We start from the raw sequence: 16,467 nt of genomic DNA, 5'->3' as shown, positions 1-16,467 counted from the left end.
CTGGTCTTGGATCATGAATCTGAGATACTTCCTGTGGGAAGGATGCAGGGGGATATGAAAGTATGCATCTTTCAGATCCAACGTAGCCAGGAAGTCCCCCTGTTGAAGCAGAGGGAGTACCTGCTGCAACGTGAGCATATGGAAATGCTCCGAGAGAATGTACCAGTTGAGGGGCCTGAGGTCCAGGATGGGCCGCAGGGAACCGTCTTTTTTGGGGATTAGAAAGTACAGAGAGTAAACTCCCGTACCCCTTTCCTGCAGTGGGACGAGCTCTATTGCCCCTTTTTGCAGCATGACCTGAACTTCCTGCTGCAACAAGAGCAAGTGCTCGCCGGACATAGGACGGCTTCTTGGAGGTATGTTCGGTGGAGTGGAAGTAAGTTCCAGACAGTAACCGTACTGGATAAGAGACTTGACCCACCTGTCCGTGGTGATGGAATTCCACGCGGGCACGAACTGCTGGAGTCTCCCCCCGACCGGGGTTGTGTGGTCGGGGGGCAGTGACAAGGCGTCACTGCTTGTTGGCGGCGGTGGACCTGGAGCTGTTGTTTCCACGTCCCCTGCCTTTGATGTTGTTGCCTCTGTAGCCACCTCTACCCTTGTTGGTGTACGAGGTTTGGGTATTGGCCTTGTAGTATTGGGTTGATTGCGATGCCTGACCCCTTGAGGTGCCTCTGGTATTGGAGCGGCGAAAGGAACCACCCCGAAACTGCTGAGACTGAAGGGCCCCCATAGACTTAGCAGTGTCTGTATCCTTTTTCATTTTCTCAAGCGTCGCATCAACCTCAGGGCCAAACAAATGGTCAGGATTAACCGTCTGGTTCAGGATGGTCGTTTGTATATCAGGTTTATACCCTGAAATCCGAAGCCAGGCATGTCTTCTGAGCAACACACTAGTGTTGATTGCCCTGGAGGCTGTATCCGCTACATCTAGCGCACATTTGATTGAAGCGTTTGCGATGAGCTTTCCCTCTTGAATTAACATTTCCCCTGCCTCCTTATACTGGTCAGGCAAGTGCTGTAGCAGTGCTTCTAGGGTGTCATAATGAGCCCTATCGTAGCGTGCAAGTAGGGCCTGCGTGTTCGAGATGCGCCAAATGTTAGCTGCCTGTGCAGCAATCCGTTTCCCTGATACCTCAAATATTTTTGACTCTTTGTCTGGGGGAGGAGCGTCACCAGTCGTCTGAGTTCGCCCTCTTGCGAGCGTTGGATACGACCAAAGAGTCCAGTGGCAAGTGTCCCTTGATATATGTTGGATCCGAGGGCGCTGCCTTATATTTTTTATCAATGCGTGGATTGATGACACGCGCCCGAGTGGGCTCCTTGAAGACCTCCTGCGCGTGCTTGAGCACTCCCTTGAGCATTGGCAAAGTTTTTATTGACTTTTCGGCCACAGAGAAAGTGTCAAATAAAAAGTCCACATCCACGGGATCAGAGTGCAGGTCGACATCGTGGTTAGCCGCAGCTCTCTCGATCAACGCGTTGAAGGCAGCAGAGTCCTCCGTTGGCGAAGTTTTGGCCGCAAAGAGTTGCGGTTCATGACCCGACTGCGGGTCCTCAGGGTCGCCTCCGGCAGACCAAGGTTCATGTTCCTCCTCCGGATCCGAGTACACCGGATAGTTGTACACGACCTCCTCCTCGTCGCCATCCCCCACGTTGGGGTGAGTTGGGGAACGCGGCAGGCCACTTGGAGACGTCGGCGCCAAAGGCGCTGAAGTACCCGCAGTGTCCTTCTTGTTCTTGAGAGGAATGCGAAAGTGCTCCAACACCGGCTCCGTGGTGATTTTCCTTTTGAGGAGGGACAGTTTCCCGGTATTGCCGTCGATGATGACTTCACGACGTTCCTCCTCCGCGAGTGGCTGGAGGCGAGGTTTAGGCACAACCGGAGACGCTTTGGACGTCGACACCTCCTTCGAGGGCACTCCAGCCACCTGCTTCGAAGCGAAGGCCTTCGGCGTCGACTTCGGCGGCAGGGTGAAGCGGATAGGCGCTTGTGCCTTCGACGGCGTCAGCGCGGGCTTCGACACCCCAGCTTCAGGGTCGGGAAGCTCCGCGACCTTCCGAATCCGTTGCAGGGACTCTTTGACTTTCTTCGAAAGGGCTGGAGAGGGAGTGACCGCCTCGCGTGATTTCCCTGACTTGGGAGTGGTGTCGGCGAGAGGCACCGTCTTCGGAGTCGATGCGGCACCGTCCTTGGCTCCGACGGCCGGAGCCGGGGAAGCCAGAGCTTTGGGATCGCCTTGACGCTTCTTCGAAGCCTTCTTCGGGTCCTCGACCGCGACCATCTTCGGCGCCGACGCAGCTGCGTCGGACGACTTCGCCTTCGGCACCGACCCTGAGGCCTTCGGGTCGGCCATCTTAGCGGGACTGCCCATGCCGGCCATTTTGGATTTCTTAGGTTTTGACGCCTCCAGAGCCTTCTGTACCGCTTTCACTTTCGGTTTTGAAACCGGAGGTGTTGAACCCGAAGGCTTCACTTTCGTTTTTGGAAATGTGAGTGGCACCTCCAAAATGTCCGTGGCCGGGCCCGTAGGCGGGGCTGCTGGACTAATAACATGGTCTTGGGTAAGGCCCGAAGGCGATCCCTCGACCTGGGCCGCTGGAAGGGGGTCGACCCCTGAGTCAGTCTGGGGAAGCTCCTCCTCCGAGCTATCCCCCACGGTGGCAATGGCCCTATCGTCGTCCCCTACCTCGTCGCCGGCTTCGTCATACTCCTCGTCTCCTGCGTCGTAGGCCTCCCCCTCGGACGCAGGATCAGAGTCCGAAACTTGTTGGACATTGTCGCTTCCAACATCTTCTTCGAAGATATCGTCCGGCGGGGGCGCCGACAGCTTGGCCTGGAGTCTCGCAGCCCGGCGAATCTTGAGGGTTTTCTTGCACCGGAACTTCGAGCAGGCCATACACCTGGCCTCGTCGTGGTCCGGCGACAGACAAGTGGTGCACACTGGGTGCACGTCGAGGTGCGAGTATTTCGCGTTGCACACCGGGCATCGTTTAAACGGAGTCCGTTCCATGTCTGGAGCGTCGTGTAGGCCCGTCCGCGCCGACAGCACGCGGAAGGGCAGCGGGAGTTCGGAGCTGAAGAAACAGTAAACCCGAACGAAAACGATACCGGCGCCAAAGCCTAAAGACCTTTTGGTCTCGAGTTAAGAGAGTTAACAACTATCGGTTCCGACAAAGGGAACCGACACACATCCGAACCCAATGGCGGAAAAAAACAATCTGGGGATGGAGGCGATGCCCATGCGCACTGTAGTCCAGGGGAGGAGCCACCTATCTCGTGATACTTCAAAGACTCTTCCAGGACAACAATGTGCAATCATCCGGACCCAACACTAGGCGGCGATCTATGCACAGATATGAATTCAGCAGCCCACATGCCTCGAACTATCAATATTAGATATTGCTGAGATAGAGAAAAGAGGGGTGGTTGTGGTCCTCCTAGACGCAGAGAAAGCCTTTGATCGGGTGGCCTGGAGCTACCTGTGGGATAAACTAGCTGAGAGAGGATTTGGTCCAGGATTTATTCAGGCAATACAGGCTATGTATTATAACCCTCATGTCCAAGATTTAGATAATGGGTTATACATCTAAGAGGCTGAAGATAAAAAGAGGTACTCGCCAGGGCTGCCCGTGCTCCCCAATCCTTTTTGCATTTAATTTTGGACCCTTTTATCTCCCTGATTTTAAATAATCCTATAATTAGACCAGTAGTCTCTCATAGGTATGAGACAAAAATATTGGCATACGCCGATGATATTGCCTTGCTAACACCAGCTCCACAAGAAGCAATTGCAGAGGTAGAGAAGCTGGCAGTAAAGTTTGGGAGGAGATCAGGATATCTTTTAAACCGCTCAAAGACACAAATCATCTGCTCCACCCATTGTATATTACATGATCTTCGAGTAAAAGAGTCAGCAACATATTTAGGAATCAGATTAACAGCAAAAACTGGCGATATTTGGTCAATAAATAGAGATCCAGTAATGGGCTCAATCAGTAGGGAGCTAAAGCGACTGGACCATTTACACCTTCACAATAGTCGGCAGGATAAATGTGATTAAAATGAAAATTTTCACAAAAATGTTGTATCTAATTCGGGCCATCCCACTAGAATTAACGGTTAAAAAGATATGGAAAACTGAGGGGGTGTTTACCAACTTTATCTGGAGCTATCAGACAACTCGACGTGCTTACAAATATCTGACCCAACCTGTTGATCGGGGAGGATGGAATGCTCCTAATATTCAGCTATATTATTGGGCTACGGCCCTGCAACATCTAGGCATCTTGTATTATCATAAAAATATGCAAAATGATGTGATTGAAGTACCAAGTATTTATGAATTGGCAATTGGGAAAGTTGCAGGCAGAATATTTCAGCGTCAAGATGACCTGATAAATATCAACAGAAAGGCTACAAATGTATTGACTGTGCAATTAAGATCTGGAAAAGGGTAGGGAATTCTTTTATGATAAGCAGGTTTACCAAATATTCATCACTGTGGCATTCTGACCTCCTGCCCCCATCATATGTGATGATATGGCCAGAAAATCGAAAGAAAAGGGGATTGTAATGCTGACAGATGTTTATTAAAATCAAGAAATGTTGAGCTTTATAGAAATTGCACAGAAATTCGGCCTGCAAAGTGATTCGTGTTTTAAATATCTACAGGTTAGGAACTGCATAAGAGGTATTTCAAAAGAGAGTATTAGCTCTGGGCCAATACCAATACTCCAGCTCATGAATAACTCTAAGAATAGAATAAAAGATTTTCATCAGGAACAGCAAAAAATCATACCTAATGATGTGGAAAGAACAGAAGTAAATTGGTCAAGCAAATAAAGTGATGGGGAGGTTGATATAGATAAGCTGTTGGAAATGGGCAAAAATGTTTTTATGTCATCTAACTTAAAGGCTCAACAATACAAAACGGTATATAGCTTATATTATACACCCTCAAAACTTTTCAAATGGGGAAAAAAAAGAATCGGATGGTTGTCCAAGATGTCAAAGTGGACCAGCTGACATGATACATATGTTTTACTCTTGTGCAAAACTAGCAAACCTAAAAATGGGAATTGAGTCGTTTAGGACACAGGCATTGGGAAGAAATGTTAGGATTTCCCCTACATTAATGCTATTGGGCTATGATACAAAGCTGCAATTCGATGCGCCACATAGGGATTTTGTGTTCTTAAGTTTATCAATAGCATGTCTCCTGATTGCCACTGTATGGAAGGATTCTGAACCACCAAAATACTATCAGTGGCTGAATCGGTTAATATTTATTTTGGGAAGCAGGAAATTGCTTTATATAAATGTAAAGGATTAAAAACCATGAAGAAAGGTATGAAAGTCTGGAAACCACTTATTGTTTGGATGGAGGAACGAAATAGACAAGGGGTCGGATAAAGGAATAGATTGTATTATGCTTATCACGAATGTCAATAGAAATGATGATGCTAGAAAGTTATGTTCTCTTTTGCTTATCTAGTATACCTACTGTATAGTTTTTGTTTTCTTTATCAAACTATTCTACTGTATCATGTCTGATTTCAATAAAAAGAAAAAGAAAAAAATAAATAAAAGGGTAGTGGAGGGATAGAAGAGGGAAGGAATTTGAAATCTTATTTTTTGTTTGTTTTGGAGCTCATAGATGTAGGAAGAGGCTTGGGGTGAGTAAAAGGGAGGTGGAGGGGGAAGAGTCAGAGGGAAGGGTTTAGAAAGGCTTGTTTTTGGGAATCGGAATAGTAAAAGAGATGATGCAAGGAGAGGTAGAGCAGGGAAGAGTCAAGAAAGGGTTATTTTGGGGATCATAGCAGTGGTATGGAGTTTGGGATGAATGAGAGAGTGGAGGTTGTGTGAATATATAGATAGAGGTAAGGTATAGGGTAGTGCATTGGAAAGAGTAGTTGAAAGAGTTTGAGAAGAGTCAGAGAGTTGAGGTACAGGATATATTGAGCGCGGTATAGGCTGAGAAAAAGGTAGTGCATTGGATATGCTGAATTAGAAGAAAAGCAATAAATATGTAGATCCGTAAGTACATAGAAGGTATATAGGTGCATTAAGGGAGGTAGGAAATTTAGATTTAAGATGCATTAAATAAACTCCGGCTTTCAATTGTTGTTGTACTTTAAATTAATTGTATTTATTTATTCATATATATTCTTTTTTGTAATTCAATAGCGAAGTAATTGAAGACAAAAAGTTATGATAAAATATTTACTTATTTATGCACTTATTTACATGTTAAAAGCATAGAATAATTTAACTATCAGTAATATGTACATTTGTTAAGCAGAAATAATGAATATCCATGTATACATAATTTTGTTTAAACAATTTCTCTACATGTTTCTACAAAGCAATAATATAAGTACATATATATAGTACAAATACCTGCTTATATACAGAGGCATATGCTGTATATTTCTGTTTATGTATGGAGGTTATGTGGGGAAGGGACAACTCTTGAGGAGTTTTCTGAAGATAAGGTGGCTATCCGTGGATCTTATGTTGGGGGTAAAGAGATCCATACTTTGGCTGCTTGCACAGAGAAGGATGTGCCACCCATGTTTTTTTTCTTGTAAATTGGGATTTTGAGGTGAGGTGCTAATCTAGAGTGGAGGCTCCTTTGTTGAATGTGTTTGGTGTTTTATTCTTGATGAAAAGCAGTGCTGTTCCATGTATAGCTTTGTGGGTGATACAAAACAGCTTGAACGTGGATCTTCTGTCAACCGGTTATCAATGCAGGGCTTTCAAGGCAGGGGAGATATGGTCTTGTGGTTTTTACGTAAGAGTAGTCTGGCAGCAGAACAAGGGAGATGGTAGCCTGGTCTTGTGTGAAAATCCCAAATGGGGGAAGATTTGTCGCAGAGTTTTTATAGTAACAAAGCTTGATCTTGCTAATTTGTCCACTTGGGCATTCATCGATAGCTTGGAGTCCATGATCATTCTGAGGTTTCTTACTACCTACGATCCTTTAGGGGGTGTTCCTAGATCATCAGGCCACGAGGCAAACGGGTCATAATGTTCCAAAATACCACACAAGTATTTGCGTTTTCGAAGCATTCAATTTGAGATGAATCCACATCATCTATTGATCCACGGCTCTGAGACAACTGAACATTTGCAAGTTTCCAATGTCTTTGGGGCATTCCAGTTGAAGCAGTATTTGCTTGTCATCTACATAATTATAGCAAGTGAGGTGAAATCGATTGATCAGTGCCAGTAATGATTTCATGTAGATGTTGAAAAGTATGGGCGAGATGATAGAGCCTTAAGGGGTTCCATTCTTTTGCAAAGTACAGTTTGGATGAAAAAGGTGGGGTATGAATGAAATTAGTTCTGTTGCGAAGGTAGGACGTGATCCAGTCTAAGCAGTCCCCTCTGTGCCAGCTTCGTAGCGTCTTTGTATCAGAGTGCCATGGTCAAGTGTCAAAGGCAGCCAAGAGGTCCAAGAGAAGTAGCGTCGCAACCTTGTTGCAGTCAACTGTGTTCTTCTGATCATTTCAAATGGCAAGAGGAACAGATTATGTTCCTCCTCCTGGACAGAATCCTGTTTGGAAGTCTGAAAGTGTGGCATTATCTTCAATGGATTGTGGCATCTGGGTGAACGCTGCTCTTTCTATCAGTTTGCCCATTAAAGGTCTATTTGTAATCGGTCTGTAGTTGTCAAGTTTCAGCCAGTCCAAGTTTGTTTTCTTTAGTAATGGGCGTATGTATGACTTTTTGAATTCTTCTGGAAATATTCTGGTAGTTATGGCGTTGTTGATGATTTTTCTTGCTGGAGTGGCAGCAGATGTTGTTAGAAGAATTGTCTTGAGGGTTTGCGGTGGACACGGGTCAGAAAAGTTTCCAGCAGGCCTGCTTGCTTTGACTAGGTCCATAAATTCTTGATGCAAAATGTGTTGGAAGGAATGGAGAGGCTGTGTTAGAGTTTTCTTGGATTGTTGTCTTGTAAAAGGGTTAGTGCTGGTGTTTTGTCTTTTTTTAAGTATGATTCCAGCGTCTCTGGTTTGGCCGTGTAGTGATGTGCTAGTTTGTCTGTGAAATCTTGAGTAATGGAATGAGCTCCTTCTAGTCAATCTGGTATACACAATTCATTGAGAATTGTATAGAATTATTTATTTGCACATTTAGCAGTTTGAATTCTGTCTGAAAGCATCTTTTCTTCACTTTTTTGATTAGCTGATTTGTATAATCTGTTAACTTTCTGTAGGTGAAGTTTGTCTTGATTGGCGTTTGTTTTGAGCCAGGCACGTTGCAGCCGTCTAATTTGTTGCTTTATCTATTTTATCTCTGTATTTCTCCTAGGTGCTTGTTTCCTTTTGTACTGTTCTGTGTTTTTTAGTGGTATCGGGATATCAAAAGCTTCCTGTTCTCACTGATTTAGTGTTTGAACAGAATTGTTTCTAGATCTGTACTTGATGTTAGTTGTGTTTCTAAGTGTTCCCAAGTTTGTTCCATGGTCGAAAGGTGGATGCACGTAAGGTGGTTTTAGGTGAGTCTCTTAGTGTTGTTTTATGTTGGAAAGTAAGCAAACGGTGGTCTGACCATTTGACCAGAGTTATTGTTTGAAAGGTAACTAATTCTGTATCAGCAAAAATTACATCTTAGATGTGTCCAGTGGTGTGTGTGGGTTTGTGGACGATCTGATGCAGGTTCAGTGTGTCTAGGCCAGCGAAGATTGTTTTTGGATGGGGCATCTTGGGTTTATCAAACCAAATGCTAAGGTTACTCAGAATGCATAGGCTCGAGTGTAGTGTTAGCAGGTTTGAAACTGTCTAGAAATGTATCTGGGAATGTTGCATTGCTAGGTGGAGGTCTTTAAAGGAGCAGGCAGTTAGAGGAGGAAGATGGTGTAGGATTGCAACTGGTGAAAAGGGCCTCACAATCTTTTATGGAGACGTTGTCAACTGTAGTGACATTTAATGTTTGCCTGAACAAAACAGCTAGGCCACCTCCTTTTTTGCCTACACAATTTTGGGTGATAGTTTGATAGCCTAGAAGAACAGCTTCATGCAGGACTGGAGCCATATCATCTACCAACCATGAATCAGTTATGAATAGTATGTCAGGTTTTGCGTCAGTGAGAAGGTAGTGGATGTGATGTTTGTTCTTAGAGAGCGATTGAGCATTTATTACTAGACAATTTAGAGAATGTGCTTTGGAGATTGTAAGACTTTGATTTGTAGGTATTTGGTATAGGAGGATAGACATTGTTTAGCTTTTCTGTATTGTGATCTTTGTCCAGCAGGCAAAGAAAGCATTGTGATGGGTGTGTGTGTGTAGTTGGTAAAGACGGTGTTTGAGAGTGAGTTAGTGCGCTGTGCTGTTTTTGTGGTGTAACCTTGTTGCGCAGTAAACATGGAGCAGCAAAGTTGCGAGGTGTGGCACATTGCTTATTTTGTTTTCAGTCTGTTTAGGGCAGAAGGTGTATGAGGTAGGTGTGGTGGTGCAGCATGTGGGTCATGTGGTAAAGTTCTAAACTGTCCAATGGACAAGATATGGTTAAATGAGAGTTACTGTGTTGCTGCATATGTGTTTGGTGTAGTTGAGGATCGAAAACTTGGCATTGAAGTTTGTTTATTTGTGTAGTTTGAAAGGTGGGTGTATGTTTGTAGTTTGTGATGGTATGTATTATGAGGTGCTGCGCTTGAGAGTTTTTTTTGTGCTGGTGTGTGAGATATGTTTTGTTTTTGAGGAGTAGTGAAAAGCGGTGATGTGTTTTTTTTACAAGATGGATTTGTTTGTAAAGTATTGTCTGCGAGTGGAAGTTGTAAGGTAAAGGAGGTGGTGATACGTTTGTGAGTAGAGTGTATGTTGTGTGTAAGAGGGGATCAAGTAGAGTTAAGAGTGTTTGTCTTAGACTTGTTTGCTGCAAGAGGAAATATGTGTGGTGTAGTAGAGTATAAGTGTTGTGCGGTTGTGTTATTGTGGTAGAAAGAAGAGGAGGGTGTTGGTGGAAGAAATGATGGAAGGCTGAGTATAAGTTTGTTAGTGACAAAAAGGGGTCTGTTAGGAGCAATTAGAGCAGGGAGTGTGTGTATGGATGGGGTATACTTAAATATTTTGTGGATTTGGGCTCTGTAAAAGTTGTATGAATTGGTTAGTGGTGTAGGATATAGCTGCGTACAGGTTGTAGGTTGCGGTGGAAATATGTGGTAGCTGGGATAAAAGGTTGTATATGTGTGGTTTGTGGGATTTTTAAGTGCGTGTGGAGACTGAGTTTTTTATAGGGTTAGTTTGTAGTAAAAGAATAGAGTACATCTGCTGTGGGTGTTTTACTCTGGCTGTGTATGTGAATGGAGTAGGATCGGTGCTGCTTTATATGAAAGTTGGCAGCATTTCCTGGCCATAGTCCGGACCAATCTCGAACAGGCAATTGCCCTTGTCCTCTCTGCCCCAAATGAAACGCCACAGCTCAGATGCCCTGAACCCTGGCCTTATATAGTCCTAATAATCAGGAGACCCCTTCCACCAATGAGAACCCTAGGCCTAACCCTAGCCAGTCACAGTACCCTCAAATACCTGACCAATGAAAACCCTAACCCTAATCCAATAGAAACACCAGATGCAACCACCAATCAGTCCTCACATGTAACATCCAATAGCAGCCTATATAATGTCCCTGCGACCACAAGCAATATTTGCTGGGCACGGAGTTGGAAGCTGCTCCTCAATTCAGTATCTCCTAGGAGACCGACAGGCTCAATCCACTTTGGAGTTCTACAGGCAAGGGCCTTACAAGCTTTGCCCTCTAACAATACTGTTTGTACGAAGCTTTACTCACTCTCCTAGCTAACAAAACATGTGTACAATCCCTAAGAAACACAGCTTAAACAGCTAACAGCAGATTACTGCTGTCTCAGAGCACCCACTGTTCACTCACTAATGTAGAAAATATTGCTGTTGCTAAGGGGTAAGGGGTAATCTGGTTTCAATCACTTGCTAACACAAAATGGGAGCTGGGGGTGGATTGCTTAACACACAGCTCTGAGCACAGAGCAAGTCAGAAATGAGGAGGGAATAAAGGTAGTCATCGGCAGTGTGAAAAAACAGATTTTGGACTGCAAATCCCACAATTCAATAGGTAAAATGAAACAGTCACGGGCAAGTAAAAAACAAATTTCTAAACAAAACAAGGGAAAAATGATGAAATCACGGGGCAGTTAAAAACTTCATTTTTTAAACTGTAACAACCTCTCGCAAACAAGTGAAAATGATGCAATCACGGGTAGAGGCAAACAGCTTTTTAATTTTCAGGAAAGAGACAACACTAGTCTGCCTTCTTACCACCTCCTGGTCCTTGGTTCACTGCAATCTAGGGCATAGGGAAACTGTAGCTTGCAAAATGGAGGTGAATGTTTTGGGGTTCACCCAACAAACCCTTAAGGGGTCTGGGCAGGTGTGAGAGGTGGGCTCAAGGTTGCTTGGGAGCTAGCATGAAAGCGTTAGCCAGGGCCCAGAGCCCTAATCTTTATGATTCTCTTATCAGTCCTATCTCCTTCCTAAGATGTGCCCAAGCCCCTTTCCTGTGACCTCTCACTGAATCAGAGAGCACCCTTTGAAGTGTACAGAGGTAGTCTGGCTCTTTGTGCCCCACTCAGCTTACAGGATTGCAACAATACACACATCTGTCTGGGGGATTTCTGTACCTCCTCTCCTTGTTTCACCAAGCAGGCCTCGGTCTCTCAAATGGAATCCTGACCTTCCATGAATTATACCACTCACAGGAACAAATACATCAAGAACAAGCATTCACAATGCACGCACTGCACAGCACTACATGCTTCATATATTGTACCACTCATAGACACACATCTATCCAGCATTCACTCTGCCTGCACTGCCCATCATTGCCTTATCCCTTTATTGTTCCCTTCCCAGACAAACATACACCCAGAGCAGATAAACCACTTCTGCACTGCACAGCACTTTATAACAAACCAATGTAGGCCAAGGGTGGCTTAAACACACAGCAGCGAATTTTAAAAATAAGTGAGCCTGTAGGCCTCACTCCAGTGACACAACTTAAAAAGGACCTTTTTATTCCTACTGATCAGTACACGGTATGCTGCCACCGCTGCGCTCATGATGCTTAAGTTCTGGTGAAGGCAGTAGCCTTTCAGCACTATGAGGGTAGCGATATGAGGACACCTGCTGGTCCAACAAGACCGCATTCTGTGAGACAGGCCTATGTCATGGCACACACACTTTATCTGTGTTTGCCTATGACAACAAAAATCAGCTTTAAGGAACCAGACATCATTATATTAAGGCACTCAGGGCCAGGGTGCATTTCCTTTACCATGCAGAAGACTTTTGCGAACCAACAGATTATTTGGATATGGATCTCATGATTTACTTTTGGTAATGTTTTACAATTTGTTGTCTTCTATTTTTTCATAAGTGTGCCTGCTTGCCGTTGGTTTATTGCAAGTTCTCCCTCAAAATTCTCAGTTTAGGAGTTTGGTTTGAATGGATTCTTGGGAGCTGCAAACTGGCTCTCGAGCTTTCACTGGCTGATCACTATGCTACAGCTCACAATAAAAACTGCACTTCCGAATTCCATTCCATTGAACAAGTAGACCCAACCATCAAATAGGGCGCTATAGAACTAACAGTTAAGAAGGGAAATTCAATTGATTTGAAGGAGTGACAGCGTGAACAAGTTAGTCAACAAAGATGCAAATTTGCATAACTACTTCCTTTAATGAACAAGCATTTGCAATGCAATAGCTCTCGCATTTGCATGAACTTGAGCTTTTGGCATTGTAAATGACAATGCCTTTTATTTATGTGTTTTAAAAACCAGCAAGCGGTGCGTAAACATGCATTTTGCACTTATAGTCCTTGCTTACGAGAAGCAAGGCTGGCAGTAACTGCACCTCTATTACTGAATTACCAATAAGGATTAAATCAAGCTAATGAGATAGTTCATGTACAATACATGGCGCATATGAAGCAATACCGGTGGGTGAAAAGTATTTTTAAAAAAAACTTTTTTATGATCTTCCTGTGCTTTATCAATCCATTTTCTCTTTGAGGTATACACTATGGTCCAGCAATGTCATTCATTTTGATGTTATCAGAATCAAGTTCGTGAAGCATCACTACCTGTGATTCAGGGTCAAAGATCATAAGATTATAAGATGTCACTTCCTGTGATGTCATTGATGTCAAATGATGTGTGATGCCACTTCCATTAACCCAAGCATTTTGGTGAATCAACATCCATGGTGTTGTACAGCCGTTGTGGGATGGCATTATAATGAGGTACTCTGCCTTTTTAAATTTTCATTTTATAGTATCTATAGAGTTTCAGTCACACCCAATAAGGACTTTAATTCAAACTGCAATTGTAGACATGCATCTGTCTAGCAAAATAACCCATCACTATTCATACATATATAATAGCTATAATATAATTCATATTAGACAAAATACATGTTATATTACAAATTTAAAATAAGAAAGTGCTGATAAAGTATGGTAGGTAACATTTATTTGAATTGGGCATTAATAAACGACAACGCTATTAAGGTGACGCCACACAATAAAGTCATTAAAACGTTAACATATGATTAATTGAAAAGTTCATGAAATGGAATCTTCCTACTTGCAAACAGTCACCGAACATGGTTATTGTAATACATTTGTATCTAAACTTCTCACTTCTGTGTTTCAAAACATCCTATTAAAGGGAGACTAAAGAAGGGAAAAAACATGTGCAAAAATAGGTGCACAGCATTTACAACAAATTAGTAATCAAACAGCCAACAGGAAAACATGAAAAAGGATCAGGCACTTACCCGTTTAACTCTTAAGCTGCGCCGTTCTGAAGCATTTCTCACAAAAGGGCACTTTTTTCCCAACGTGGAGCTGTCACTGTCACTCCGATTTAACTGTACAAATAGAAAAAAGGGAAATGCAAATGTAGGTATGAATTCAATGTAACATTCATAATAGTTTACACGTTCTAAACAAAAGTTCTGAGCTTAGCATCTTAAAGGTTTACTGCACCAGGGAAACATGTCAGAGGTGCTCACTGACTTCCGCTCCAGTAGAGCAGTTGTTTTTGTCCTTTAGCGGCTGACAGTCAGGTAAGTTAGTAACTAACCTGTTTGTGATGGCTGTATATGATACAGTTGAACACCTGTTTCTTTTATTGTTAAAGCCTTGCGCCAAAAAACTAAATCTTTTCTGTGTACATGGATTCCTTGGAAGCGATGTGTTATATAAGAAATACGCTTTGTGATGTGCAACGAAAAAGGTGTTCTTCCAACTAACTTGTTTAAAAAGGCAACACAGTTATTATTTTTAGGCCTCGCCTCAAGACATGCTGTATCTAGAACATTGCAAACACAAGGAGATGATGTAACATTGGCTTGAAGCACCTCATATGTTTTCTTTTTGCTCCAGTTTATGCCCTTTGTAAATAGCTGCTATTGATTGACCCTCCTAGTTACATGTGTTCTTCCTTTTTTTTAATTTAGGTTTGTTTGTGGCACTATTTTCTTTTATTGTTTGCCTCAGCTTGTTATCTGGTTATTACAACAAGGGGTTGGGCCTATACTTACGTCCAAACTAGTCCACCTTTATACTAAGGGAAACAGAGGGGGTGTTTTGGGCGTGCGTTGTTCTAATGATACTTTCAGGATTCACCACCTTTAGACATTAAGTGGTTGTGGTGCTTTTATTTCACCTTTTCTTATTTCATTCACAGTACAAACTATTACGAAATTTGATTCATGTCATAGAGGAAGACACTGTACAATATGCGTAAATACAGATAAGCATTGACATAAAGCACATTTCAAACAGAAATACTTGAAAAAACCAAATCAATAAATAAACAAGTATATACAAAAAAACATTATGACAAACATCAGACTAGTCCTTATTAGTGGCTGCCACTACCAGCTTATGGAATGTACCATATACAAACAGGACTTTTTGTCTGTTGTAACCTCGGTTAATCTACCTGCATCTGGCATGTTGCTCGTCTAACAAGTATTAATTGTTTGCACTGCCATACAAATAATGACTGGTCTGATGTGATCACACATATAGAATTCACTCTATAGTGACTCTCTGACAAATACTTCTGGGTGCGCACAGTGGCAGCGGCATCATTGTCAGCATCTTGTGGGCAGTGTGCCTGTGAATCGGTTCTAGTTGGTGTGTGTATACTGTGGGTGTTTTGAATGGGAGGATGTTTACTCACGTTTTATTTGTGGCTGTGTAGTTTTGTGATTGAAGCCCTTTCTCTTTGTTGCCTAAACCTTGTATTCTAAATACAACTTACGAAGGTCCACTGTTTTTGTGTGTGTGCTGCCTTAAAATAATGCAAACTCTTGGCTGATGCCTCAGGAAGTTTCCAAGCAACGGATGCCAGCGAATGCAGTAGCGGACATTTTGTGGACAAGTGATAGGACAGGCGGGGGAGGGGGAGCATAGTGGTCACGGGTGGGTGCAATACAAAAATAATAATTTAAAAAAACACACCTGCTCTCTTCGGCATCACACTTTTCTGCTTCTCTTCTTGCAGGCCCTGGCTCCCAGACTGCCCTGTGGCCAATCCTGAAGCTGCTCTCATGCAACACAGCAGCTTCAGGATTCGCCTGAGAGGCTTCGATTTGCACTCACAGACAGACTGGGAGTCTGTGACTGCTCTTTCCAACCCAGCAATGCAGCTGGGTTGGAGAGAGCTTCAATGTGCATGACTGTTTGGTTGGATTGAGACGCCGGCCAAACCGTCATGCACACTGAAGGTAGTGTACTACCACTCCTCCTGTAATCCTCTTGTCCCCGTCCCCAAGACTCAGCAGGAAAGGAAAAATCAAAACAAGTGTTTACTATCATTTTATTTTTCCTTTCCTGCCATTTTCTGGGGGCCATGCTCCTCGGCCATAGAGGAGGTGCCACAGATGAATGAGTGGTGGAGGAGTCTCCCCAAAGCCCTTATTTTTGAAAGGCAGATTGGAAAAAAGGAGTGATTTATTTGGTGGAGTCTAGGGACCATTACATTGGTTGAAGGATAAAATCAACTGGTTCTTGGTAATTGCATGATTGTTTTCTGTGAAGAAAGGAACTGACAAGCATGGTCACCATTTTGAGTATGAATGAGTAGTCCTTATAGGAAACAATATTTAAAGGTATGTCACCGACATACCACATATTTTCACTACACAGCTTCACACCACACCTCGCAATCCCACACCACACAAATCCACAACAAACAATTTCAAACCAACATATCTCTCCATTGCACTTCCACCAACCATCAACTCTCCCACACACACACTCACTACCCCTCTCATCTCTCCCTCACACTGCCACAACTCCCTGTCATCTTGCAATCCCAGTGCCCCCTCTCATTCCTCCCTTATGCTCCCTATGTCCTTTCTATACTGCCTGTTCACACACACTAAGCACAGTTGCTTTCTTGTGTCTTT

General features: G+C 43.4%; 1 protein-coding gene across 1 annotated transcript in view; it reads right to left on the bottom strand.

The window, feature by feature from the left end:
• Positions 1-16,467, bottom strand: part of WWC2 (WW and C2 domain containing 2) — a 957,428-nt gene that overhangs the window by 86,690 nt on the left and 854,271 nt on the right. The window contains exon 20 of the mRNA XM_086962466.1: positions 13,822-13,914. Coding sequence (XP_086818592.1) covers positions 13,822-13,914 — 93 coding nt within the window. The remainder of the gene's footprint in view (positions 1-13,821; positions 13,915-16,467) is intronic.

Source organism: Lissotriton vulgaris, chromosome 3_1, assembly GCF_964263255.1.
Source record: "Lissotriton vulgaris chromosome 3_1, aLisVul1.2, whole genome shotgun sequence".
Taxonomy (NCBI): Eukaryota; Metazoa; Chordata; class Amphibia; order Caudata; family Salamandridae; genus Lissotriton; species Lissotriton vulgaris.
The sequence above is the reverse complement of the archived record's forward strand: the minus strand, read 5'-3'. Positions and strand labels throughout refer to the sequence as shown.